The following is a 26216-nucleotide window of genomic DNA, read 5'->3' as shown; positions in this document are numbered from 1 at the left end:
TTAAGTAGAAAACATTCTTTTTTGTATACACTGTGTAATGTATGGAAGGGCATCTCTTCATGGCCCCAAGATATCCACCTCCAGCAGAGGAAAATACAAATGTGAATCTGCTCTGAAGACTTGTAAACAAAAGCAAGTGTCTGTGCACACATATCCACAGCGAGTAAAGCCCGAGCTAGTGACCCCTGGCAAGAAAGGACACTTCACATTGGTTAAGTTGTTATAACCCTTCAACCTACAGGCTGGAAACCGGTGTAAGGCCTCTCTTATCTTTTTATAGCCTAGTGCAGATACACCCACAGGGTTTGTCAAAGAGTATTAAGAACACTTAATACTGCTGCTTATAAAGAAAGAACACAAGGACTTCTTAAAATATATTTAAATACTGTATATTAATGTGTGTTTATACTATATATATATATATATATATATATATATATATATATATATATAGTATAAACACACATTAATATATAGTATTTAAATATATATATATATGATATTAATTGTGGTAGATCATTTGTTACTTAAGGACACTTCTTGCTATAAGTATAAGGTTTAGTGACACTGCAGCTGTTTAATGACGTTTAGGCAGTAATCGGCTAGTATTAGGTGCCACAAGCATAAAATGTAGATGTAGATAACAAGATTTGTTTGCCTACTTCAAACCAGAATCAGATAAAAATGATGTTCACAGCGGCAGCCTGGAAATGTGTAGCCCTGAAGGATATTGGGCCCACTATGTTGATATTAAATGCAATGTAGTCCGTTGTAAATATTGCCTTTTACTCTACATTTCAGATACTATTGTACTGATTACAGATTTTCTCTTAAAAGGTAAAAATGACTGTGTGTTTTGCAGTGAGTTTATGGCCGTTCCACTAATTAGCGGTCATTCCATTCCAGAAATACCCAAAGGCATTATGTTTTATTAAAAATCTCTAAGGCAAGAGATGTTTTCATATTTTAATACCATCTTATTTTGAATGGAACAGACTTACTTCAAAAATAATGTGCATGTTTTTTAATACTATAAAGAATCGATCATCTTATATTAATTACAGGCACCATATTATACAGATTTTAGACTTGGCTTTACAAAAATACCTTCCCTATAGTAACATCATCTGGAGCCATACATAATATTTCCACTTGCTTGATTTTATGCGTAGGATGCAAGTGCCAATTAGTGATTGTTTCCATAAATGATTAATTAAAATAAATAAATAAATGCATTGGTATTACAGCAGTGTGTGTAAAATCATTGAATGCATGTAAACCAATTATACAAAAAAACACGCAGTGGTTTATTGATCACTTACAACGTTTACACCTTCAAATATTAAGTAAACTCCACATTTTTTTGGACAGAAGTGCACAAAAACAAGTAGATGAGAACACCTTCAAATGTTGAACAAGCACAAAAATTGACAACATTAAAATACCAAATACCAACTGAAACATTGGTGCAGCTGTTTCTGTTGCAATATACTTTTACAATCCCAGGAATATTTATATCCAAAAGGCCAACTTTTCAGAGATACACTTCACATACATACTAATGCCAGGGAGTCTTTTTTTGTGTGTGTTTTTTTTTTGCTGTGTCTTCAGTACAAACAGAGAAATAACATTCACAAAACTGGTAGACAAACATAATCCCCTTACCAACCTGCAGATTCCTCTTCAATATATAACATGGAATGCTTCACTTCAAATATCCACATTTTAGGGGTGCTTTGGGGGAAATTGCACATAAATAAACTGGACGATTCCAAATACATAGAGTTTTTTTTTCAGGGCATATATATATATATATATTCAGTCAAGGAGGGTTTCCATCATTCCTTTAGTTCATATGTTTCACTGTTTAAGCTCTAGAGCCCAGACATGCTGAGGCCAGCCAGTTCTCCCTTTGGTTTTCTTATCGTTGCTGCTAACTGTGGTTTTCAAGAGTTCATTCTGGTAGGAAGTGATAAAAAAAAATAAAAAAAAGAGAAAACAAAAGGATATATATTTAGACAAAGAATTGATTTCTTGCAGAAGCAACGCAAAGATACATTAAGGGAATGTGTGATCTGTATCTGGTAATAAAAACAGGGCTCTGTAACATGACTTTGGGCCCTGTCTCTGCCTTGCACAAAAGCACTGACGTGTCTTTCTCTGACTTTATTTGTTTCTTATAATGTTTCCTCCCTGTTGCTATGTTGTATCCTTTCAACTGATAGTATCTTAAACCATATCGCTACAAAGAGTACATAGTTGTATTATTTAGGAATTTCATTTATAACTTTCAATTCAACGAAAACACATGTAGAAATATATTTGTAGAAATGATATAACTAAGAAACATCGCAGATGATGAAGCTGTGAATTCAACACAGAAGAACAAAAGTGGGTTTTATGTGATGTCAAATACGTTTGAATAAAGTTGTAATATGAAATTAATGTACCACTTGTATTCAATGAAACACTTGTACAATCAAAGTTTCTTTCTGCATATAAAACCAGTAAATATATATATATATATTTATTTAATAGATACAATCTGCGTGGACGTGGGAAGATTAATTCATTGGCAACACAGAGAATAGTATTTTTGAAAATGTATAATGGTCCACACTGGGAAGGGTGGATTTCAAAACATTTATAAAAAGATTGATTGCTGTTGCACACTAAACATAACTTTGGTTATAAAAATAAATATTCGAATTTTGGGATCACTGCAAAATCAATCTTTGCCTCCTAGTCACTAATTACAAACTGTATTGCAATATTGTCAACGTGAAAGGTAATGACAGTAAATTACAGTATCTCTTTGTATACAGACAGAAAAGATTCATTTAGGGGGAGAGAAATTAGAGGAAAATAGTAACGCCAAAAAGAGGCGAGATTGGCATTAAGCAAATATAAACTGTCCTTGTATTAGTTCAAATTTACACTACAATTTACACTTTAAGGATTACATACAAAATAAATAAAATGTCGATATCTGTTGGGGAATTAAATAAAACTATGGCTGGCATATTTACTAAAAAAAAGACAAGTTTATTTCTAATGTAGAAGTGCAGTTCAAATGGAAATTGGCTAATTGTGTTATTGTGGGTAGTCATTTGACAAATTTCTACAAAAACAAATGACCTATTTCTGAAAACGAAAAGCATTTTATATTTAATGTTGATGTGTTTTGCTGGTATATGTTTGGCAAAGGCCAAAAAAAACAAAAAAAAACCGGATACATTACAGATGACATATCTGACATTGAGCATATTTGTAAAGAGAAGAGAAACCGTGTTTCACACCAAATATGGGAAACATTCATATAATAAACCCAACACATTGACACTTATTATTATAATTATTTGTACTATTATTATTATTATTATTGTTATTATTATTGTTATTATTATTATTATTGTTATTGTTATTATTATTATTATATTACTCCACGCTGTACTCACCAGCTCTTTCTTCCTCTTCTCTTCCTTCACGTCTGTCTTCTTGATCTCTGCCTTGAAGGCCTCGGTCTCCACCCCCAGCTGCTCGTCCTTGGCGAGCAGGTCCATGAGGTAGGCGATGTAGCTGGTGGCCAGGCGCAGCGTCTTGATCTTGGACAGCTTGGTGTCGGCCGGCACGTTGGGGATGCACTCCCGCAGCTCGGCGAAGGCGCTGTTGATGCTCTGAGTCCTGCGCCTCTCCTTGCGGTTCGCCGTCCCCCTGCGCTTCACAGGCCGCTGCATCAACCCCCCGCTCCCCGGGACACCCCCGTAATGGGAGTGGTCCAGCCCGGCCGCCCCATTGGCGTACTCCGGGCTGTAGGACGGTGCCATGCTGTAGTCGGGGGGGGACATCTCCGGGTGGCTGATGAGCCAGCCGTGGAAGTACGGGTTCTCCTCGTGGCAGCGGCTGGCGGCGGCGGCGGCGGCTGCGGCGGCGGCGAAGGGGTAACCATCGTGGTGCACCGCGGGGTGGTGGGGAAACCCGCCAACTAAACTCATCTCAGCGGCTGCACCTCCTGTCTGGCCTGGGCTGTGGGCGGCTGCTGCGTCCCACCAGCAGGTCTGTTAGCAGAAATATATATACAGTATATATATAGTGTTGGATATATGGGTTCTCTTATCTCCAGCTCTCCATAGATAAACCCCCCAGTTTCCTCTCTCTCGTAGGGAAAATCAATGGGGATTTCCCCCCCCTGTGATGTCAATGCAAAGGGAGATATGTGAGTAAATATGTGTGTGTGTACATGTATATATGTACACGTATGTATATGTGTGTCTCAGATTCTGTATATTCAAGTATTAAAAGGCACTACTTCTCTCATCTGTGAGGTTAGGTCCAGCGCGGTCCCTCCCATAGAAACAGCTGGGTGAGGAGGTTAAAGGAACAACTTGCTGAGAAGCAGCGATCTGGTCTCGTCCATAGTCCCCGCTGGGATGTCCCCGCAGCATATAGTTTCTGGTCAGGTTTCAGGGGGTTTCACTGGGAGCTGGCATCCATCTCCTGTGCCTTCTCCAAATCTATATTCAATCCAGAGATAAAAACCATGGGAGTGCTTGGGGTGTCAGCATCTTTCCCCTTCTTCTTGTTATCCTGGACATGTAGATTATTGATACTTTCCAGGGTCTACTTGGCACCCCAAAGACCTGCAGTGAGGACTCAGCACTGGCACTGTTTCCAAGTATGATCTCCATGTACAGCTACATCTTTAGGGAAGCTTGGGTTAATATATGTCGTCAGAGCCCGTTTCAGCCAATCAGGGTGGGGAAGGGGCTTGGCCTCAGATATTCAGCAATAAACCTTTTTTTTTTGATGTGCACGTTGCTAATTGTAGGGCTTCTCTTTTAGGATTGGCTGCCTCTACATAACCATAATATAATTAAAACAAGAAGAAGAAGAAAAAAAAACGTGTATCAGACAGAGCTTAATGCAAGTGTGTGTAGCAGATTCTGTACTGTAATACATGTAATATATTATGTACATATATTTAAACACCACTACAATATCAAATAAACTGGATAAGCCAAAGTCAGGTACAGTATGGTTTTTGAGTAATTGTGGTAGCAAAGTTTACACTAGGCCGTTATAAATGTTATTCGAGTCGGTATATGTATTTTTTTAGGCAAAGCTATATGATTAACATGCACAGTCTTAGTTTTAATTAAAGCTTCATGTGGATAGAGTTGTATGTTATTAACGTAATGGTAATACATTTTATACTTGTATTGAAACCTACTAACACAGCCAAATGGTTGATTGGACTTAAAAGTGTGGCATTGCTTTGGGGCTCTCAGCATGTGTACTACTGTATGTCATTTTGATAAATTGTAGAAAAATAGATAACCTACTATCAGTGATTATACTGTAACTATTGGTATTGAAATAGGTCAATTAATCGTAACACACACACACTATTGTATTAAAAAATATCGATATATATATATAATATATTGTTTTAAAAACGTTGGTATTGTGTTAAATACTATTGTATTAAGAACGTTAGTCTATATATTATATGTGTGTGTGTGTGTGTGTGTGTGTGTGTGTGTGTGTTTGTGTGTGTGTGTGTGTGTTTGTGTTTGTGTTTGAATGTGTATGTGAACATACTCTTCTTTGCTTGCGAAAACTGTGTATTATTCTTGCAAACCATCCCATCACTTTTATAGAATAGGTAAGTACAATAAAGCAATACATTTCTATTTGAGGAAATGCATACATGGTTGTTCGGTGGGATCACCGTGCGGGATATTTACTCCATGATAAGATTATCACATAACAGTGAATACAGTTGTTAAATATTGAATGACACAAGTCTTTGTATCTTACTCGGAGGGACTCAAAATCGGTTGTATGTAACGGTTGTATGTCTGAGATGAATGCCATACAAAGTAATAGTGAGGAAATCCGTGTAAGCAGGAGATGCTGAGCAATAAAATACATTATCTTTGCGTGATATGAACATGCAGAGGCTGTAAAACACAGCACTGAAATCATCATGAGCCATACTGGCTGTTTTGCAATTATTTCATGTTAATACCTACATTCAGTATCATCAGTGCCCCTGAAAACTTGGCTTAGTGTTCAGGTAAATATGACTTTATTTGTCTAGCCACCATAGCCACAGTTAATGTAATTTCATTTTCAGAAGTAATTTACAGGCAATATTGAAACACTGTATGTATTGACATAATCTTTAACATACATGGAAATATATATCACAAGAAATGTATTGAAGTCCCTTCATTATTAGTAAGTTACCCCGGCGATCAGGGAAAGTGCCTTGGTTTGGCCACATGTAAGCAAATGTCCTATTATTTAGATTAAAAGAAATCTTTGCATTTGTGTTAACGCAAATAATCTAAATGAAATATATCACTTGTTTATTAACCGGATCCAGAAAAAGACACAACTGGGGAAAAAACAACAACGCCTCAAGCTATAAGGGGAATATTTTAACATGAAGTACATATCAGATATTCATCTAATACATTATTATTTTTCTGTAAAGGGACACATGTGAAGGGAAAAGAATGGTTGTTAATATCAATACAATAGCTGGGTTCCTCATCGTGCAGTTGGAGTTAAATCATCTTTTTTTCAGGCACATGCTGATTTTCCTTTTACACAGTGTGGTTATAGACTTAGCAATAAACCACAATGTTCAGATAACATCTAGAGTGATGAGAGAAAAGGGGAAACATCAGGCATAGAAGAAGCAGTAAAAGTAATAAAAGATACCTCGCATGTTAATGTGCACATTAACCAAGAAGCGCAATGCAATCATTAGGTTTTAATGTATCTTCACATCGCTAAAGAGTGGTTGTTGGCCCAGTTACTGCGACTTCTAAGAAATGAGCAGTTTTATGATATTTTTCCATTACAAAATCAATATTTGTAGTATTTGCCAAAGTCTATACGTTATGATTGTTGTCTATTATGAACAACATGCTAAATAAGCTATGCTATATATATATATATATATATATATATATATATATATATATATATATATGTATGTATATATATATATATATATATATATATATATATATATATATATAAAATATATATATATATATATATATGTATATGTATATGTATATATATATATATATATATATGTGTGTATGTGTATGTGTATGTGTATGTGTGTGTGTTAATATACTCCTTTTAATTTGTACACGGTTTTTGTTCTGCATATGTTATGTGTGTAGCTGAAGTGTCTACATTTTCGTAAAAGTATCTAGAGCTTGGAATATAACAGACATTCCGCAGGAGAATACAATGCAAAATCTGGATCTCAAATGAACACCAATTGCACTTTTGCAAGCAACGATAATTATGTAATGGATATTATATCCAAGTGTTATTTATTGAATGGGAATATAACTGGACTGGTGTTTCTGTGCAAACCAGTAGTGATCCTATGGAGGGCGCAGTTTAATAGAAGCCCATCCTCCCCTTAAAGCGGAGACTACCTATCTGAAATGACTGCTCCTTCCACAGAACTATAAGAACCTCACTTATTGTTAACTATGTTCTTTATTTAAGTGCATCACGTAAATATAAGTTCAATATCGAATTGGAAGCCAGTTTGCTTTATATTTTACCTTTGGAAATAAACGGGTTTATAATTCCACATCCACAAGTATTCTTTTAATTTGCTGAAAGGCCTCCAAAGGGTTTTGTTATTTATTTTTCTTTAAAAAAAAAAAAAGCGATCAATAAAAGGATATAATATTTGAATTTTCATCTGGGAGCTTCATCTGGGAAACGTTTGCCATGATTTTTAACCCTGGTTTTATTTTCATTTTCATATACTGGCAAATAACTTCATTTTTCAGTCGTTGTATAAAGATAATGATACCAGCAGAACAAACATACAGTTCAATCTTATAGCATTGCTGGGGAAAGGGTTCATTCTTCTGTGTCATTTACAGTTTATATATATATATATATATATATATATAGCTTGTCGTATGACATAAATTATTAGTCCAATAAAAAAGGTATCACCGAATACTGAAGAACTCATTTATTCTGCACTATCGCAACTGGACTAACACGGCTATTTTCTAATATATATATATATATATATATATACACAAACATACACACACATACACACACACACACACACACACACACACACACATACATACACACCAAATAATTCCATCCTTGAGAGGTGAGTCCAGTTCTTTTGTTTTTTAAATAACATGTTTGGACACACAATGATCTCTCGTAATCTTTCTGCATACTCACTGACTGAACTTGTGAGAACACATTCTCACCCCAGCTATATTAATATATCTTGGACTAATTTTTACAAAATTCCCCTTGTTATCTACTTGAAGATGGTTATTAATAGGGAAAGTATTTAGTATTTCCGAGCAATGTAAATCTATGATTGTGCCATATTTTATTCTATACTGCAGAAGCAACGTTGCACACGAATACGTTTGACTTTATGGGCAGTAATCCTTAAATAACGCATTATATAACGCACAAGTGCAAATAATCATACCGACATTTTAAATAGAAAACGATTGCAGAGCAAATAAATTAGTTGTCAATGAGAAAAACATTTTCTTTACAGCTTGGTGCAGCAGAAATAATTCGAAGTATCTGATTTGCACTGCACGGACTCTGTAAATGCTACAATTCTTTGCTTGGTATCAACATATAGATGCTGTAACTCACACCCTTGAAATCATTCTTTGTCATATTAGTTGCTTTTTAATTATTTAATATTAATATCAATATAGAGTATCATCAATGCCCCGAACACTTGGTGTAGTATCCATTGGATAGCTGTACACGAAAGTACCCAGTTACTCTGGATAACCGATGCAGAAGCCAGTTGGATTAATAACAATGAATCATTCTTGTTCACATGACTGTATCAGGTGCTCACTGTAAATCATTTTATCCTCAAGTCTTTAGTCTTTTACAGGTAGCGCTCTTTCTATGTTAAAATGTTATTTATATATGATCTGAGAATCCCCACTGTTGATGTATTAGGTGACTACCTAGGACATATCTATCTATTCTGGCTGCAAGATAAGAATTGATCAAACAATTCAACTTTCACTGAAACCAACATAACCCGCGTATTATTAGCTGTCCAAAAATAATAGTATTTGCCAGGTACTCAATACTTTTCATCATTTCATAAAGAACACACACACACACACACACACACACACACACACACACACACACACACACACACACACACACACACACACACACACACACACACACACACACACACACACACACACACACACACACACACACATATCTACATAAAGATATGAGGATATTATATTATATCTTCGATTAAATATTTATTATATATATTTTTGTAAACTAGCAAGCGTTACGTTGTCAACAATTAAAACATGTCAATGTGGAATATATATATATAAAATCATGAATATTTAACAAATGTTCCTCATTTTATATTAGGCTTTATTTATTCTTGCTGTGTTTCACTTTGAAATATTTAATTAACAGTTTACAACATATATAAATGTATTGCATGTCAGCCTGTACCTCCCAAAGAAGACATGTCCTTCAGTTTAAAATGTTGGTTGGATTTTTGACTTAGACATCAAAAGTAGATTTATTTAGAATAATTGTTTCTTTTAGAGCCGAGTCTTATAGTATAAGTGTGAGCAGAAGCAACACAACTGCGTTATATGGATAGCAAGAAAACATCATTATTCAACAGTATATTAGTGGACTTCGGCAAGTTCTTGAAAATGTAAGTATTTTGTTTTTCTGTTCACACAAATAAACAGCCTAAACAATGGCTATTTTTGACACACTGGTTAGAAATGGAAAAGCCCAGTATTTTTAGCAGTAGTAGCATAGCTAAATGTATGTACGGATAATTGACCTGGCTGAGTGAGGTCCTTGTGGTAATTTAGATACATGTAGTCTCCAGTTAATGACATATAATCAGCCAACAGGTCATTTGGTCACTCTCTTGTTACATGGCCCTCCTGCACTCTCTGATCTCCTTTCAAGCTGAATTTCACCCATATAAATAAAGTAAGACAGGGATATGTTCTTCAATGGGAGAAATAAGGGGTCAGTTATAACGTTATAAATGATAGGAGATCTGTGAAGCATACATCTTATCAGGGTGAATGCTGTGTGTACTAAACAATCAACGGTCTGGGCTGTGACAAATGCCACACATTGCAATGAAACAACTGAAAACAGAACTTTTATCCAATAAACAAGGCGCACAGAAGACTTACTGGGAAATCGAATTCAATGTCTTGCTGCAGATTAGGAGCAGTTTCCTTGTTGTTTTTGGTCATACATCCTTTAAACTTGCATTCTGTCCACAGAAACTCTATGGAGTGGAATTGCTAAATCCTAATGAAATAAAGTTGTACATACTTCTGCACCGGGATGTATAAGGTTATTCTACATTTGTACTAAGAAGATCCAATTGGATGTATCATTTGCTTGATTTTCTACCTAATTCTAATAATAATAATAATAATAATAATAATAATAATAATAATAATACACAGTACATTTTTGTCTCAATTTATTTATTTCTTACAATGTCTCTGTAAATATCAGATTGAAAGCCAACGCTACACCTCTGTTGATATAACTGTACATGATGCCCTTCATAACATATTAATCAATATCAGCTTTCCATACAAATTCGATATAAATGACTGCAAATGCTTGAATGCTGAACACAAATCTCAATGACATAAAGGTGATATGTTACTTACATATGTGTACTGGGATTATTTTACTGAACATCAAGTCACAGATGTGAATCCTCTTCCACAGGCTGTAGCATGAGCTTCGCTCTGTGCTGCAGTACTCACTCCTACCTATAGGAAGCCTCAGCTTTCAAAGCCTTGTACGAGAGTTCAGAGGAGGTATTCGTCTCACGTTACATGTGCGAGAAATATATACCATGTCTACTCACTTTTTTTTTTCTGAAAAAAAGAAAATCGGTGATTCAATCAAATGTTCTCAAAATAAGTTTCTTTTCCAGAACTGCCAATTTACTGTTCTGCACTCCAGGTATTTTTTTTGGTATCATCCTTTATGACGGTTACAGCTTGCTTAATGCAAAATGTCTGTAAAAACTAAGACAATGTAAGACACACCTAGGTCATTGCTCCTGACAGTGCAGCAGTTTTACATGCTACTTTGAGGATAGATTGATTTATAATTGGTTTTATATTAATGGAACCTCAATGTATTTTTTTTCGTCTTTTCTGGACCTCTATTAATAAATACTTTTTGTTTTGTTAATGCATAAAGTCTGTAGCTGTATTTGTTGTTACAGATACCTACAATAAAACGGACATAGTCTAACATGCAAACTTAAACTCTTTGATAAGTGCATGGACGGCTACTATGGGTTAATACCTCCTCTCCAAGTCCTTCATCTTCATTGAGCCTCTGAATGTTTCTTACTTTCCTCTAGAGGTCTCATTAGGGAAACCCTAACTGCTATTTTCAACATTTCCTCAATCAAGTGCCTTTAAATGTAGCTGCACAAACAAATTGGCTGCAAAAAAAGTAGATCTTGTCACTAGTGAAACCAATCCAATATTTCATCCATGTTTGCTTTGTAATTACAAGTTGGCTTGTGGCTAAAGTGTCATGCGGGCAAACTTTCCTTTGTACAGCACTTCAGCTACCCCACTTGTAAACAATACGGTCAAGCAATTGGTTATGCTTGTGAAAATAACCCAGTTTTATATAGTAATATATAAGAGTATGGGGGCTCTGAGGGTTTCCAGGTCAGTCGTGTTTTTAATTTACCTGATCTCGGCAATAGTTGTAGTTAACGACTTTTCTTTAACACACCGAGAACAGGCATCACCATTACTTTAGTTTAGTGCATGATTAGGCCTAGCTTTACTGGAATATTTCTTCCCATGTACTGTACAACTTGATGCTATGATTTGTTACATTTTCCACACATGCATTTTTTTCTATTTTAGCCTGTTACAGAAAGAAAGAAAAAAATCAACAGTGTTTGAAAAGTTGGGGCTGTTGCTCAGGACTAGTTCTTCCATAATAACCATGCTGTTTACTTTTACAACATGTAAGTTAGCTTTGATTTGCTTCAGCCATCTAATTGGGGAGCGCAACGGATATTATTTAGCTGTGCATTTCTCTAACAGGGAACATTGATATAAAATGGTGCAAATTTCGGATCTCTAGCAAATTCCTTGAGATGTAGTTGCCATTTTACTAGTGTGATTTACCAATGATTTCCAATGTATTGAGACCAGATTTTAGGTTATACTGTATATACCAAGTGGTGCTATGCCATAACGCACCTTCCAATGCACTCACTGGAATGAACTGTAAGGTGTTTATCAGAGATGGAAACTGCCTAATGGCTAAACGCTGCATTGTAAATATGTGCTCTGTGCCAGAATATTTGTAATTGCACATACATTAATATAAATTGGAGGGGCTGTTTTTACAAACTTGGTTATCCATTACCGATGTATCATTTAAGAATAATGTATAGTAAATAAGGGACATGTTTTTTGAAGTGAAACCTACCAAATGAACGCACAACGCAAGCAAGCAAGCAAGTTATTAAGTTATGGTGGGTGATAAAGGCAACAAAAAACTTCCACCGTTAGCATATAGCCAATAAAGAATATCACTTGTGAGCACATTCACATGTCTTAGACAGGTCTACAACCCTGCCTTTCAACCATTATCACCAAGCATACAGTGCTCCCACTGCAGCAAGGGATTCTGGGAAATGACATGCAAATGAGCACACAATGTGTCACCTTTTGTCTGGAAAATCCATTCTATGGTACCGATACCTCCACACACACACACACACACACACACACACACACACACACACACACACACACACACACACACACACACACACACACACACACACACACACACACACACACACACACACACACACACACACACACCAAAAGGAGTGCTACTGGGTGTGGCCAAATGTATACAACAAAAGACAGAAAAGCCCATTGCTACATCCAATTTGACAAAATGTATAGTAGGGCGTACCGAGTACCCGGGCGTTACCCAGCACATTTCCAGCTACCCGGACATTACCCGGACCCGGCAACTGAGAAGTGGGCCCAGCACCGGGTATTGTCAGAGTAGCTGAAAATCTAAATACTTACCTTTCAGCCAGCGTGGGACAGCAGGATTCTATAGCGGAGGTTTAGCATAGTGTGTCGGAGGTGCGGCGGGCGGGAGCGGAGGTGTAGCGGATGGGAGCGGAGGTGGTGCGGCGGGCGGGAGCGGAGGTGGTGAGGAGGTTCGGCAGTGGAGGTGGTGCGGAGGTGCAGCGGGCGGGAGCGGAGGTGGTGCGGAGGTGCGGTGGGTGGGAGTGGAGGTGGAGCGGAGGTGGGGCGGGCAGGAGCAGAGGAGCAGAGGTGTGGAGGTGGAGTGGTCGGGCAGGCAGGAGCGAGGTGCAGAGTTGGAGCGGTCGGGGGGCAGGAGCAGAGGTGGGGCGGGCAGAAGCGGAGGTGGGCGAGCAGAAGCGGAGGTGGGGCAGGCAGAAGCAGAAGTGGGGCAGGCAGGAGCGGAGGTGGGGCGGGCAGGAGCGGAGGTGGAGCGGTCGGCCGGGCAGGAGCGGAGGAGTGGAGGTGGGGCGGTCAGGCCGGACCGGAGGTGCGGAGGTGGAGCGGTCGGGTGGGAGCTGTGGAGGAGCGGAGGCTCACTGTTGGGGTGGGTGTCCAATAGGAACGCTCTGTCTCCTGCTCTGGTCACGTGGTTCCCCGGCGGCTCACACACTGCTTACCTGCTGCGGTGCTGTGTAAGGGATTCCTGCTGTCCCCCGCCGGCTATAGACACCTCCGAACTTGCCACCACCACAGGACCTCTGCTGCTTGTCCTAGATGTCCCCAGGTAAGTGTCAAACCGGGTAGCCGGGTATCCGGCTGGGTAGAACCATTGATTTTGGGCTGGTATCCGTTTTTTTTTTTAAATCGCTACCCGGTACAACACTAATGTATAGTTATCAGTATATAGTTAAATACTCCAATGATAATATTTCCATAAAGAAGGGTCATTTGATTAAACTCTTTGGCCAAAGCGTTATAAGCCTGCAAGCCAATGTCAAGGCATGACCAAACTTTGCAGGTCCTAACACTAACCTGTTGAAACTTCTCTTTTACCTGTGGGGAGGGTGAGTGACTACAGTGAGTCCATCCATACAGCATAATGAAACAACTTTCCTTGCTTTAAAAAGTGTCGGGGGGGGGGGGAGGTGAGCTTACCTACCAAATGAAAATTTGCCTTGGAGTAAATCACCTTCATGGTGACGGAAGTACAGCCATGGAAGTGACGTCACTGCTGGTAGAAGAGGCCGTCTGTGTTGCCAGCTCGGTGTGTATGCAGAGGCCTCCCACGCAGGAGCCGCTGCCAATGGCTGGGCTTGCCAGTGCAGTAGGCACCGGCTGCGGCCGGGAGCACATGCGCAGTAGACGCTGGCTCCGGCCGGGTGCGCCTGTGCAGTAGATGCAGGCTATGGCTGGTCACGCTTGTGCAGAAGGCACTGGCGCTTCAGCAGCAGGACACGGAGACCACACACACACACACACACTGACTGACACACGCACACAGACACACAGACACACTGACTGACACACACAGTGACGCACACACTGACTGACACACACACACACACACACACACACACACACACACACACACACACACACACACACACACACACACACACACACACACACACACACTGACAAGGAATTCACAGTTACTATAAATATAGACGTCTAAATAGCTAAAACACGCGTTCTAAGTCAAACTTCTTCGCGTTTGGGCAATGAAATTGTGTTTTGACTTTTAATTAAAAACATCACCATCACAAATACAATTTCTGTGACAAAACAGTGACAAAAGACAAAGAAGTTTCACTGAAAATGTACGTGCTCGGCACACACACTTTTTTCTTGTAAATATAGGATTTGGAAGTACTTTGTACTGTCAGGTGAACTACATAGCAGTGCAAACTCCTCAAGATGCTTCATTCACAATCAGAATGGTAAATCTAGCATTTCTTAAACCAGGGCACTCTTACAAAAACAATTAACCAGATTAACAATGGGTGTGACTTTCAACTATATGATTAGTACACAACCCCTTTGGCTAAGATCAAGTATAAGTGGCATGCACTTGATTCTCTGGCCTGGCCAAGTTGCAGGATCACGGAGCCCATGTTTTTTTCTGCTCTTGCATCCCCAGCCTAGTCCATCTGGAGAGTTCCAGATATAGCCAGGTACCCCCCTTGGCGGTTATGTCCCTGCTGTGTTACCTCCGGTTGCTGCAGGAGGGTGCGGGCAGTTGCGGGGACGTGCGGATGCACGTGCACGCGTATTTGGTAGCTCCGGTAATTGCAGAGAGAGAGCTGCCATATTGGGAGGTTCGCACATGCACACAGCAGCGGCGGCGGCCATTCTAGGTTGCGCACGGGCAGTTTAAAAGCGCGCTAAGGGCAACCAATCAGGTAGGACTCTTGGAGGAGACTACAACTCCCATGAGCCTTAGGAGTGTCCCACCTGACGCCAGGGAACCAATAGGAGCTAAAGCTTTGCTGCAGGCAGGATAAGGAAGCGTGTCACAGGCAGCACGCAGGCAGAGTGAGGGGGAGAGAGGTAACGGACGGAGGGTTTGTGTGGAGGGCAAGTAAGCCTCTACACTTACCAGAATACAACCCCCTAGGCCCAAGACAGGCCTTGAGACATATTTAGTTTGTTGTGATACAGGGACAGGCCCTAGGTTAGGGACCCTGCCCCTTAATGTTATATAGTGATAGTTAGGGATTCAGCGGACGCTGCACTCCTTAAAGACACTATCTACAGAGTGGGATCGCCTCTGACGGGTCATCACGCTGGTGACTCCAGGACGGCACGCAGGAGATCGTTGGATCCTTTTTGAAGATATTTAAAGGCCCAGGTGCCGTCGCACTGGGCAGGTATCGTATAATATAAGTGCATCAACATACCGGTCTATACCCAGGCACTGATCACGCCTATAAGGGTGGGTTCTTTGGGGACACTCTGGGACTAGTGACCAAGGGACTTTGCATACTGTGGAACTCTCGGGGAATCTGTGTGAGACACACATTTCTCTAGACACGGTGTGGGATACGGTGGTGGGTGGCACTTCTGGAGAGTAATCCCTGTAAGTTATATAGTGTTCACGTATATATATTTACCTCTGGTTCTTAAAGGAGAATACATCGTAATATCATTACTAGTGTGTCAGTAAAGGTTATGTTATTTTGCATTGTGTGGGTGGTTATTATTGTGTCCTATGAGGGGCTGCTAGGATCCCTCACAGGTGGAGGCGCTGCACCAGAGTAAGTACACACACCAGGCTCTCCATGGCAGAGGTTCAGGCTCCATGGCAGAGGTTCAGGTATAAGCGCAGCATTGGGTAGTTTCCTGTTCATAGGGAAGCTGGTCTACACAAGTATGACACTGACACAGTGTGCTCAATTTGCATGTCATTTCCTAGAATCCCTGGCTGCAGTGGAAGCATTGCAGGCTAAAAGATATTGGTGAAAAGCAGGTTTGCAGACCTGTTTGAGACACGTGAATGTGCTCACAAGGGGTACACAAGGGGTATTTTTATTTACTGTACATAGTATGGCACTGAACTTTGACTGATGCACAGGGAAGCAGGGAGCTTTGAGGCACAGAATACAATTTGGAGCACAGAATGCATCTAGCACACAAATCATGTGAAGCACAGACATTTTGTGCTTCTCTGGCCTTCTAGCTAGGCTGCACATGTGAATTTATAAATCTAAGTCGAAGACTGCGCCACTGATTGAGCCACCTGTGCTGAAGCAGGGATATCCTGAAAACCTTACCTGTTGGTGGCCCTTGTGGATTGGAGTTGCCCACCCCTGCTCTAGACTGATAAAAACGGAGAGCTGTGTCAGGGATCCGCTGACTGAACTCCAAAAGATGTTGTGACATTATAGGAGTAGCACGAAAGCCATATGTATGCTGAACCATGTGGGGTTCTGAGAGGAGCAATAAGGCACTGTCAAGTAAATAATAAAAAAATAAAAAAACCCTTGTGATTATAATGGCACGTGTGCTGTTCATTAAACATACTGCTATATTTGGCTCAGTTTTGCATCAGGTATGCAGCTAGGAGATTTGAATGAATAGCCCCTTTGGATGCAGGGCCACCATTTATTAACATCATGAACATTTGGGGAAGAGGATAATTTGCAAGTGTATAAAAGGGCCATTAACAGCAAACGCCAAGCAAAACACGGGTCATTTATTAGCACAATAGTCAAGGAAAGGCTTTTTTTTTTTTTAAAGCTAACCACAGTTTGATAATGCTTGATTTTCCATGTTGGTGAATTGAAGAAATGTGACCTTCTTCTACCTGGTGAGGAAAATAAGTCTCTACAGTGCATGGAGTAAAAATATCAAAACCTACTCGCAGAGAAACATACAATTTGGATGTCATTTTTCCCATCAGCTATAAAACTTCAGACTATTTCATTCTTGGCTTGTATTTATATTTAGGATAATTTAATGTCTTTCACAAGCATTTTTTAAATTCCCTTAATAAATTGGCCTCCACTACCACTGCAGGAAAAATATTCCATGAATCTACCATCCTTTCAATAAAAAGTAGTTCCACACATTTCCCCTGGTCCCACCACCCTCCAGCTTAATTGCACAAAATGTTGTGCTAGTATTTCTTTTTCTCTGAAATATTGTTCCCTACCCTCCTCTGCTTTCTTGAGACCCTTTATGTATTTTAATATTTCTCTCACATTTATGTACATATAGCATATAGTATTTCCTGATATAATCATTCCCAGGTCCCCTTTATCTATAATAGTTGACATTAAAGTGTCATTAATGCTCTATTCTTCCTTTTGTATTTTTAGATACAATAACAGCAAATAACAATATCACTTGTGAGCCCATTCACATGTGACAGACAGGTCTGCCGCCCTGCTTTCCCCCCATTATCTCTTAGCATAGACCAGGCCTGCACAACTCGTAAAGCGAGAAGGGCCGAACTGCTCCAAGGAAAAAAAATTTGGGCCGCACGGGTAAAATCATCATCATCATCATCATCATCATCATCATCATCATCATCATCATCATCATCATCATCATCATCATCATCATCATCATCATCATCATCATCATCATCATCATCATCATCATCATCATCATCATCATCATCATCATCATCATCATCATCTCTCCTCCAGCACCTCTCATCCTCATCCTCATATCTCCCCCAGAACCCCTCACTATCAACCTTTACGATACTCCCCATCTATCTCTCATACCCCCATCTCTCCCCCTCACCCACACACATAATACTCCCTCTCCACATCAAATACACAATACCCCCTTGCATACCACACACATCCCACCCCCCTGCACCTCACATCATTCTCCCCCCCTGCACCTCACATCATTCCCCCCCCTGCACATCACATCATTCTCCCCCCCTGCACCTCACATCATTCTACCCCCTGCACCTCACATCACTCTCCCCCTGCACCTCACATCACTCCCCCCCTGCACCTCACATCATTCTCCCCTCCTGCACCTCACATCATTCTCCCCCCCTGCACCTCACATCATTCTCCCCCCCTGCACCTCACATCATTCTCCCCCCCTGCACCTCACATCATTCTCCCCCCCTGCACCTCACATCATTCTCCCCCCCTGCACCTCAAATCATTCTCCCCCCCTGCACCTCACATCATTCTCCCCCCCTGCACCTCACATCATTCTCCCCCCCTGCACCTCACATCACTCTCCCCCCCTGCACCTCACATCACTCTCCCCCCTGCACCTCACATCACTCTCCCCCCTGCACCTCACATCACTCTCCCCCCCTGCACCTCACATCACTCTCCCCCCCTGCACCTCACACCACTCTCCCCCTGCACCTCACATCACTCTCCCCCCCTGCACCTCACATCACTCTCCCCCCCTGCACCTCACATCACTCTCCCCCCTGCACCTCACATCATTCTCCCCCCTTGCACCTCCAATCATCCCCCCTGCACCTCCAATCATCCCCCCTGCACCTCCGATGACCCCCCTGTACCTCCAATGACCCCCCTGCACCTCCAATGACCCCCCCTGCACCTCCAATGACCCCCCTGCACCTCCAATGACCCCCCCTGCACCTCCAATGACCCCCCTGCACCTCCAATCACCCCCTGCAACTCCAATCACCCCCCTTCACCTCCAATCACCCCCCTTCACCTCCAATCACCCCCACCTCCAATCACCCCCACCTTCACCTCCAATCACCCCCCCTGCACCTCCAATCACCCCCCCCGCACCTCCAATCACCCCCCCGCACCTCCAATCACCCCCCCTGCACCTCCAATCACACCCCCCCTACACCTCCAATCACCCCCCCCTGCACCTCCAATCACCCCCCCTCCACCTCCAATCACCCCCCCTGCACCTCCAATCACCCCCCTCCCTGCACCTCCAATCACCCCCCTCCCTGCACCTCCAATCACCCCCCTCCCTGCACCTCCAATCACCCCTGCACCTCACCCCCTGCACCGCACCTCACCTCCCCTGTACCTCACCTCCCCTGCACCTCACCCCTGGGACCGCGGGGAATCGCCACCATTTTTTTTTTTTTTTTTAAATCTCATCGCGGGCCGTATGTTGTGCAGGCCTGGCATAGAATGTTTCCACTACAGCCAGGGATTCTGGGTAATAATAACATGCAAAACAGCACACAGTGTCAGTTAAAAATCTGTGGGGCAAAGGAATTCAGAACTCAAAATGTTGCTATAGAAAGGACAGTGGTATTATTGGTGAATTGTGTTGAGCGAAGTCCAAGACCATTTGGAATGATTTGTAGCTTTGTAGTATCTGCACCACATTTTGCTATTATCATTGTATTGCATATATACACAGCACGCAGTCAGCCAAGTAGTAAGGAGCCAGCGGGGACCTCCACACCACAGGAAAGGGGCTGGTGGTCTGCTGCCGCGCGGCCGCACAGGCCATCGGAAGCAACGGGACCCAGGCCTAAGGCTGCACCACTTGCGCTGAAGCAGGGATATCCTGAAAGCCTGACCTGTTTGCATTTTTTTTAGAATCAGCTTCAAGTAGTAATTTGGTTTCAGTTCAATATCCGCAGGACAAAGTATATTTTAAGTGTGATGTACTAGTGCTTTAGTTGTACAAGTTTCACAAATATACCCAACCTGTCATTTCATACTATGGGGCCGATGCAGTAACTTGCAAGAAGGCTGAATTTGGCTGTTTTATTGCGAGATTGGCATGTAGTATGCAGTTGATGGCGGTATGTGTGCGAGTTACCTGAAAAACGGCATATGCAATTGTTGCCGGAAATCAAGCGCTGGCGGGGTGGCGAGAATGGCTATTTCGCCATATTAAGCAGCACGCAGAATGCAGTAGATGCCGAGTAAGATCTCGGGGGTGCGCGGGAGAAACTCCTTGCGAGAAAAGCGCCAAAAAGCTGCGGCACCAACAAGCAGGCGAGAGCCGAACATTTCAGCTGCTAGTGACATTGTTGTGTCATTGTACTGTTGCTGCTGGCAGCGCAGCTTCAATTGTATTACATGTCATTCAGAACCTGTTACATGGGTTGTTTATAATAAAATACATTATTAATGTTAGCCAAAGGTGTCTGTCTTGTGAATGACAAGAAGCAGGTATGTTCCTAAAACTATCTATTGCGGGACAGCGCTGTGAAAGCCTTGCTAATGTCACTAGCAGCAAGAAACACACAGCTGTGAGTAACAGAATGTAAGGTCAAACTATCCTGAGGTGATTTTTTCATGTTCAAAAGTTGCCGCCAAATTCTCCTTCAATACAGATGCATGAAGTGATCCCCCACTTGCTGCATGCACGGGTTACAGTACACAGCAACTCACTGAAATGTACTGTAAGCTTTGCAACATAGTCCAACACACAGACACAAATGTACATGAAATGTCACAAGACACATGCACACATGTATCACCTCTTCACGTGTCAAAGAACAGAAGACACAACTGTAGCACTGCACCAGGTATGTTTCTAAAAGTATCTAATGAGGGACAGCAGTAAAAGGTTTGCTAATGTCAGTAACAGCAAGACAGTCACTACCGTGAGTAACTGAATGCTTTAAGCAAGAAGGAGGTTTTTTTATTTATGTGCAGAGGTTGACGCCACATTCAAGTGAAATACGGATACATGCAGTCACCCGCCACTCACTGCAGGAACTCGCAACATGTGCAACTCACCATTGTATCTCACAATCGCTATTTACTGCATTTAGCGGCAAATTCCCGCCAAACACAGGAGATTTAAGCGCGCTGCCGACACACACATATCGCAAGTTACTGCATCTGCCCCTATGTCCTTATTTCCACTACAACAAAGGAAGATCCAGTAATGGATCCGGTCTCTCAATTGTATGTTGTTTCTTTTCTTTGCTTAATTATTGCTTCAGAGAAAATATATGTCTGGGTAGTATTTTATCAATGGTCACTGCTTATGGTTAAGAAAAACTGAAACATGAACTAATAATAATAATAATATTAATAATACAAATAAAAAAAACAGCACAGGCTTTTCAAACAAAAAGATTCAATTTAGATATTTTTCTGAAATAAATCTGGTGCTCTACATTCCTGTGGCCTAAATTGATACTTAGAAAAGCAAAATCAATCAATTTCCATTGCGGAATTCATGAAATACCTCTATTATATTCCATTGTGGCCCAAACACACAGTTATGTAGAACACCTCATTCTTCCTCCTGTTGTGCTCGGTAATAAATTCAGTTTCTAATGCAAGAAATGACTGCTAAAAGCCCTGCTATTATTGGAAACAGTAGCAACCTGAACAACTCTCTACTATTAATGTTTAGCTTTTCAAACAATAATTAGAATTGGATAAATGCTTTCAGCTGTGAGCTCTTTCCTAATACCTTTTAGCAGGGTTCAGTATTCCTCACATGCAGCGAATTAGCAACATTAGAGGTGGCTGTGTATGTCAGTGCCAGAATTTCCAAAAAGTATTAACCCTATCACTCCTAAATCGCCGAGCCCTGTGGCATAGCAGGCAATCTGCTTTCACAAAATAACTTGGTTCTGAGTAGAGGGGTTTTTTATAGAGGTGCCCAGCTCCAGTTCTCAAGCCTCCCTAACAGGTCAGGTTTTCAGGATATCCCAGCTTCAGCGCAGGCAGCTCAATCAAAGGCTCAGTCAAAGACAGACTACTTTTTTTAACTAGTGGCTTAAATTTTACTAGAATTATATTTTAGCAGATCATCAAATTTAGATCCAAAAATGATAAAGACTCTATCCTTAACTAAGCCTATGCCAATATACATAACATAGATAGAAATGATCCGCTAAAATATAATTCTACTAAAATTAAAACCACTAGTGTTACAAAAGACATCATGAACACTCCATTCATTACAGAATATAATCCATTATTGTATGAAATTAATAGAGTAGTCTGTAAACATTGGCACTTGGTCCAAAAGGACCCAATCCTTCAACCCTTTCTTCCAACAATACCACGTATAATATTTACGAAAGCTGATACATTAAAAAAGATGTAGGGACCGAGGTGGTTAAAACCATCTTGCAAAAAAGAAAAATCTGTTGTAACGGTGTTTCCCACACCCAATCGCGGACAGGGGCCATTGCACGGTGTGTGGTGCTTATACCTGCTGGCAACAGGAGGGCTGAGTCGTCCGCCGATGATTGTGGGGACACAGGAACATGCTTCTGGGGTTCATACCCCACATATCTCCTTAGCACCTGCCGTGGACTCCAGGAACTGAAGGTGATCTTCCACAGTAGAACTTATTACCTCTCCCCCAGTTAGGTCACACACCAGGCAGGAGGTATATAACAACAGGAACGGGTTTATTACTACACTCTGCAGTAACAGTAACATGGCAGTTTTCTGCTGGATATAGTCTGTCAGGTCAGCTATCACTGAAGATGGTCCCTGGAATGCCACTACAGGCCTAGGGCACCCACAGTCGTCCTAGCTCTTCCCCACCTCTGTAGTGGAGGCAGAGGTATGGTCTACACACACTCTCCCCAGGAGGGAAGAGCACATGGGAAGGCCCGAATCTCAGGCTCCCAGTTATGTGACCTGCCTTCCTCAGAGGGGAAGGAACAACTCCTAACTTTATGGCGGTCCTGCCCTTAAGTACAGCCAGAAGGCGGGCATCCCGTTGTCCCAGCTATAACAGGATGTACCAACCTCTGCTGTCACTCATGTGCAGTACCAAAGATGAGGGGGGAAACCCCATACTGACTACTGGCAACCTGATAGTACCAGTGTTTACTGCCAGCCCATTGGGCAGAATAGTAGTCAGGGGGGACCCTGCTACATGATATTACTTTTATAGACACTATGAGCCCCAGGTGTACCTGATCCATCTGGTGACAGCACCTCCACCTGTGTGGGATCAAGGACAGCACCAAATAACCCCTTTACAGGACCCAATGCAATAAGATCACACACATATTTAGTAACAGTTTACTGAACACAGGTACTACTAGATATATCATTAACCCACATACAATATAGGCCTCGCATGGCCATAGCCTCACCGTGCCCTCCAACCGTAGTGTCCACCCCTGATGTGATTTCCCCAAAGTACTGAGGGGCCCCTGGGCACCCAACCTCCCTGGTATCCACTAGAGCCAACCTACCCAATGTGTGAGACAGCGCTGCCCACAGTAACTGAAAGTGTTATAGTTAGTGCACATTGTGAGGTACCTGCCTAGGTGCTCCAGCACCCGTGTATGGCCGAAAAGCGAAAGGAATCCAGCGACATCGATGTCAGCAAAGCCTCCGCCTCTGCATGGGGTGAACTCCGATAGGAGGGTCTCACCTTTGATATTAGGTAGAACGAGTGGCTCCGTGAGTAGATACACTCACTCGCACTGTGTTTTAGGCAGGGGAACCTGGTTCAATTCCCGTGTCGGCTCCTTGTGACCTTGGGCAAGTCACTTTATCCCCCTGTGCCTCCGGCACCAACAAATAGATTGTAAGCTCCACGGGGCAGGGATCTGTGTCGGCAAAATATCTCTGTAAAGCGCTACGTAAAACTAGCAACACTATACACTATTCAAGAACATGCTATTATTATTATTATTATAATCTATGATAGTGCGGTTGTGGTCCTGCCCCAGACCACAATATGGAAATCACTTTGCGGCGTCTTCAAATGGCACTATACACTAACTGTATACAGCTACAGGGGAAATGTCCCTAGCTAGGGGTTTCCCTGTATCAACCACAATCTAATTAGGTGAGTGGGCCTATCATTGACCTAAAGGGTTAATCTGGTCTGGTCTGGATGCCACTGACACCCAGACCCAACCTTCCCTTTCTCTGTCCTGGCTCCAACTGTCAGTCCCCCTAGCTGTCAGAATTCTAACTGCCATGCATCTCTCAGCCCTATTGGTTGCCTGGCAACATGTGGTCTGCAGCCCCTGATGCTGCTGGGACTTGCAGTTCCCCTGCTGTGCTATACTCCTATGCCATACACTGCCACTTGCGCTTGCTACTGTGCATCCCCCCCGCACTCTCCCCAGCCTCCGCTGCCTATGAAAAGGTAAAGGGACCAGGGGGACCCAGGCTTTACTTCTATTGGACTCCCTTAATCTTATTATGGGATCCTGACTTAAAGGGTATTATACCTATCTCAACATAATAAACAGTGCAACCTGGTCTGTGCTATTACTTTATAACCATTACTTATCCACTGTCATCTTCTCTTGTCCGCCTGGAGCTTAACCGTCTCAAACTTTCTCCCTCACTTATATACTCTCTGTGATGTCATTGTCCCATGACAACACAGGGTTGGGCCCATTACACGCTAACCATACTAGTAACCCTTTAGAGGGGGTTACATGTGTATTATAATTATACTGCCATCACAAGCTAAGGAGATAAAGGGGAAGAACATGAAGTACCAGATAAATTTAGAATGACATGGAGCCCAAAATAGAGAATTATTTATTAAAGTAAGCAAGCAGAAACTTGGTTTAAAAATGATTTAATCTTGCTCAGGAAGCAATTACATTTAAAACGTTTTACATTTTTTTCACAATTTGATACTGCCCCTTTAACAATATTAGGCTTATTATCAACTAAAAGGTCTTTAATGTTCCAGAATGTGCTGATTGTAAACATTACATTTCCAAACACATTGATTGCTTTTTAATATATTGTAGTAGTTTAAACTACGGACATGAATAGGTATACCGACACAAAATGCTTTTTTCTTCCCATCTCCCTATTATATAATCTCACACTTGGACATCACCTATTTAGCCGTGAAAGCAAATCCATTCTGATGAAGGATGAGAGGAGAAGTGTAGTGGTTTAGTATCTGCTTTTGCCATCCAGATGCCTAAATGAGAGCTTCAATTACTACTACAAAAAAAGTTAAATATAAAAATAATTATTCCTGTGGAAAAAAGAATATTCAGTGATCTAAAAATAGAAAACTTGGAGTCTATGTATAAAGTTACAGGACTGACTGTATTTTCTGTTTGTCACTTAAAACTGTCCATCTGAACGAGCAATTGTACTTAGTATGAATAAAATGTACATAGACAGTGGTGTCAGCTGTATTCAGCTTTACAAGTCATTTCAAAACATTCATTTAAAATGTAAATTGAGCTTGTTGGCATCAGGAAACAATGTACACTATACATTTTATAATGGAGTATATTGAATTTTGCATCCCTTGATTTCATTTTGTTACACCTTAAATAACCTACAGCAGAAGAGACAGCATAAGGTGTCTTTTTTATCAATGTATCTATTTATCTCTGTGCTGGGAAACTGGATACAAACTGGTGGAAAAGAACTGTATCAGATGTATTAGCTTTTAATGGATAACGAATACAGTTTGGCCCAGTTTTGCAGCCGGGATACATTGATAAATACAACCCTTATGTGTTGATTTACAGTGCAGTTTCACAAAGGGACTGGAAACACATTAATGTCTATGGCTTCTCTTATTAACGCACAACTTAGTATAACAAACTATTACCCGAAGAGATCCCGCGCAAACCACAGCGACCTATTGAGAAAAACCATATCACCATGAAGAGAAAACTGAACTTCAAGAAGCTGGTGTACAATCTTCTCCAATATT

At 41.3% G+C, this 26216-nt stretch overlaps 1 protein-coding gene across 7 annotated transcripts; it reads right to left on the bottom strand.

Moving 5' to 3' along the window:
• Positions 1-1283: 1283 nt before the first annotated feature.
• HAND2 (heart and neural crest derivatives expressed 2) lies at positions 1284-24449 on the bottom strand. 7 transcript variants are annotated; one of them, XM_075611295.1, is made up of 9 exons: positions 23822-24449; positions 11815-11997; positions 10764-10976; positions 10269-10389; positions 7605-7694; positions 6545-6666; positions 4310-4854; positions 3459-4058; positions 1284-1959 (listed from the first exon to the last, which is right to left on the bottom strand). In XM_075611295.1, the coding sequence occupies exons 7-9, from the start codon at positions 4349-4351 to the stop codon at positions 1861-1863; spliced, it is 741 nt and encodes a 246-aa protein (XP_075467410.1). In that variant the 5' UTR covers positions 4352-4854; positions 6545-6666; positions 7605-7694; positions 10269-10389; positions 10764-10976; positions 11815-11997; positions 23822-24449; the 3' UTR covers positions 1284-1860. The 7 variants fall into 7 exon arrangements, with proteins under 7 accessions (XP_075467410.1, XP_075467419.1, XP_075467400.1 ...); XM_075611304.1 differs by lacking the exon at positions 11815-11997 and adding an exon at positions 11416-11557; XM_075611285.1 differs by lacking the exon at positions 11815-11997.
• Between the last annotated feature and the right edge of the window lie 1767 nt (positions 24450-26216).

This window comes from Ascaphus truei, chromosome 1, assembly GCF_040206685.1.
Source record: "Ascaphus truei isolate aAscTru1 chromosome 1, aAscTru1.hap1, whole genome shotgun sequence".
NCBI lineage: Eukaryota > Metazoa > Chordata > Amphibia > Anura > Ascaphidae > Ascaphus > Ascaphus truei.
Note: the sequence above shows the minus strand (reverse complement) of the source record. Positions and strands in the feature narration are given on the sequence as shown.

Bases quoted from the DNA above. Each gene is read 5' to 3' on its own strand.
- HAND2 (XM_075611295.1), bottom strand. From the start codon at position 4,351: ATGGGAGGGACCGCGCTGGACCTAACCTCACAGATGAGAGAA. The intron at 4,059-4,309 runs GTAGTGCCTTTT...TTCTGCTAACAG, and splicing joins TAACCTCACAGATGAGAGAA to ACCTGCTGGTGGGACGCAGC. The intron at 1,960-3,458 runs GTGAGTACAGCG...ACTTCCTACCAG, and splicing joins AGAAGAGGAAGAAAGAGCTG to AATGAACTCTTGAAAACCAC.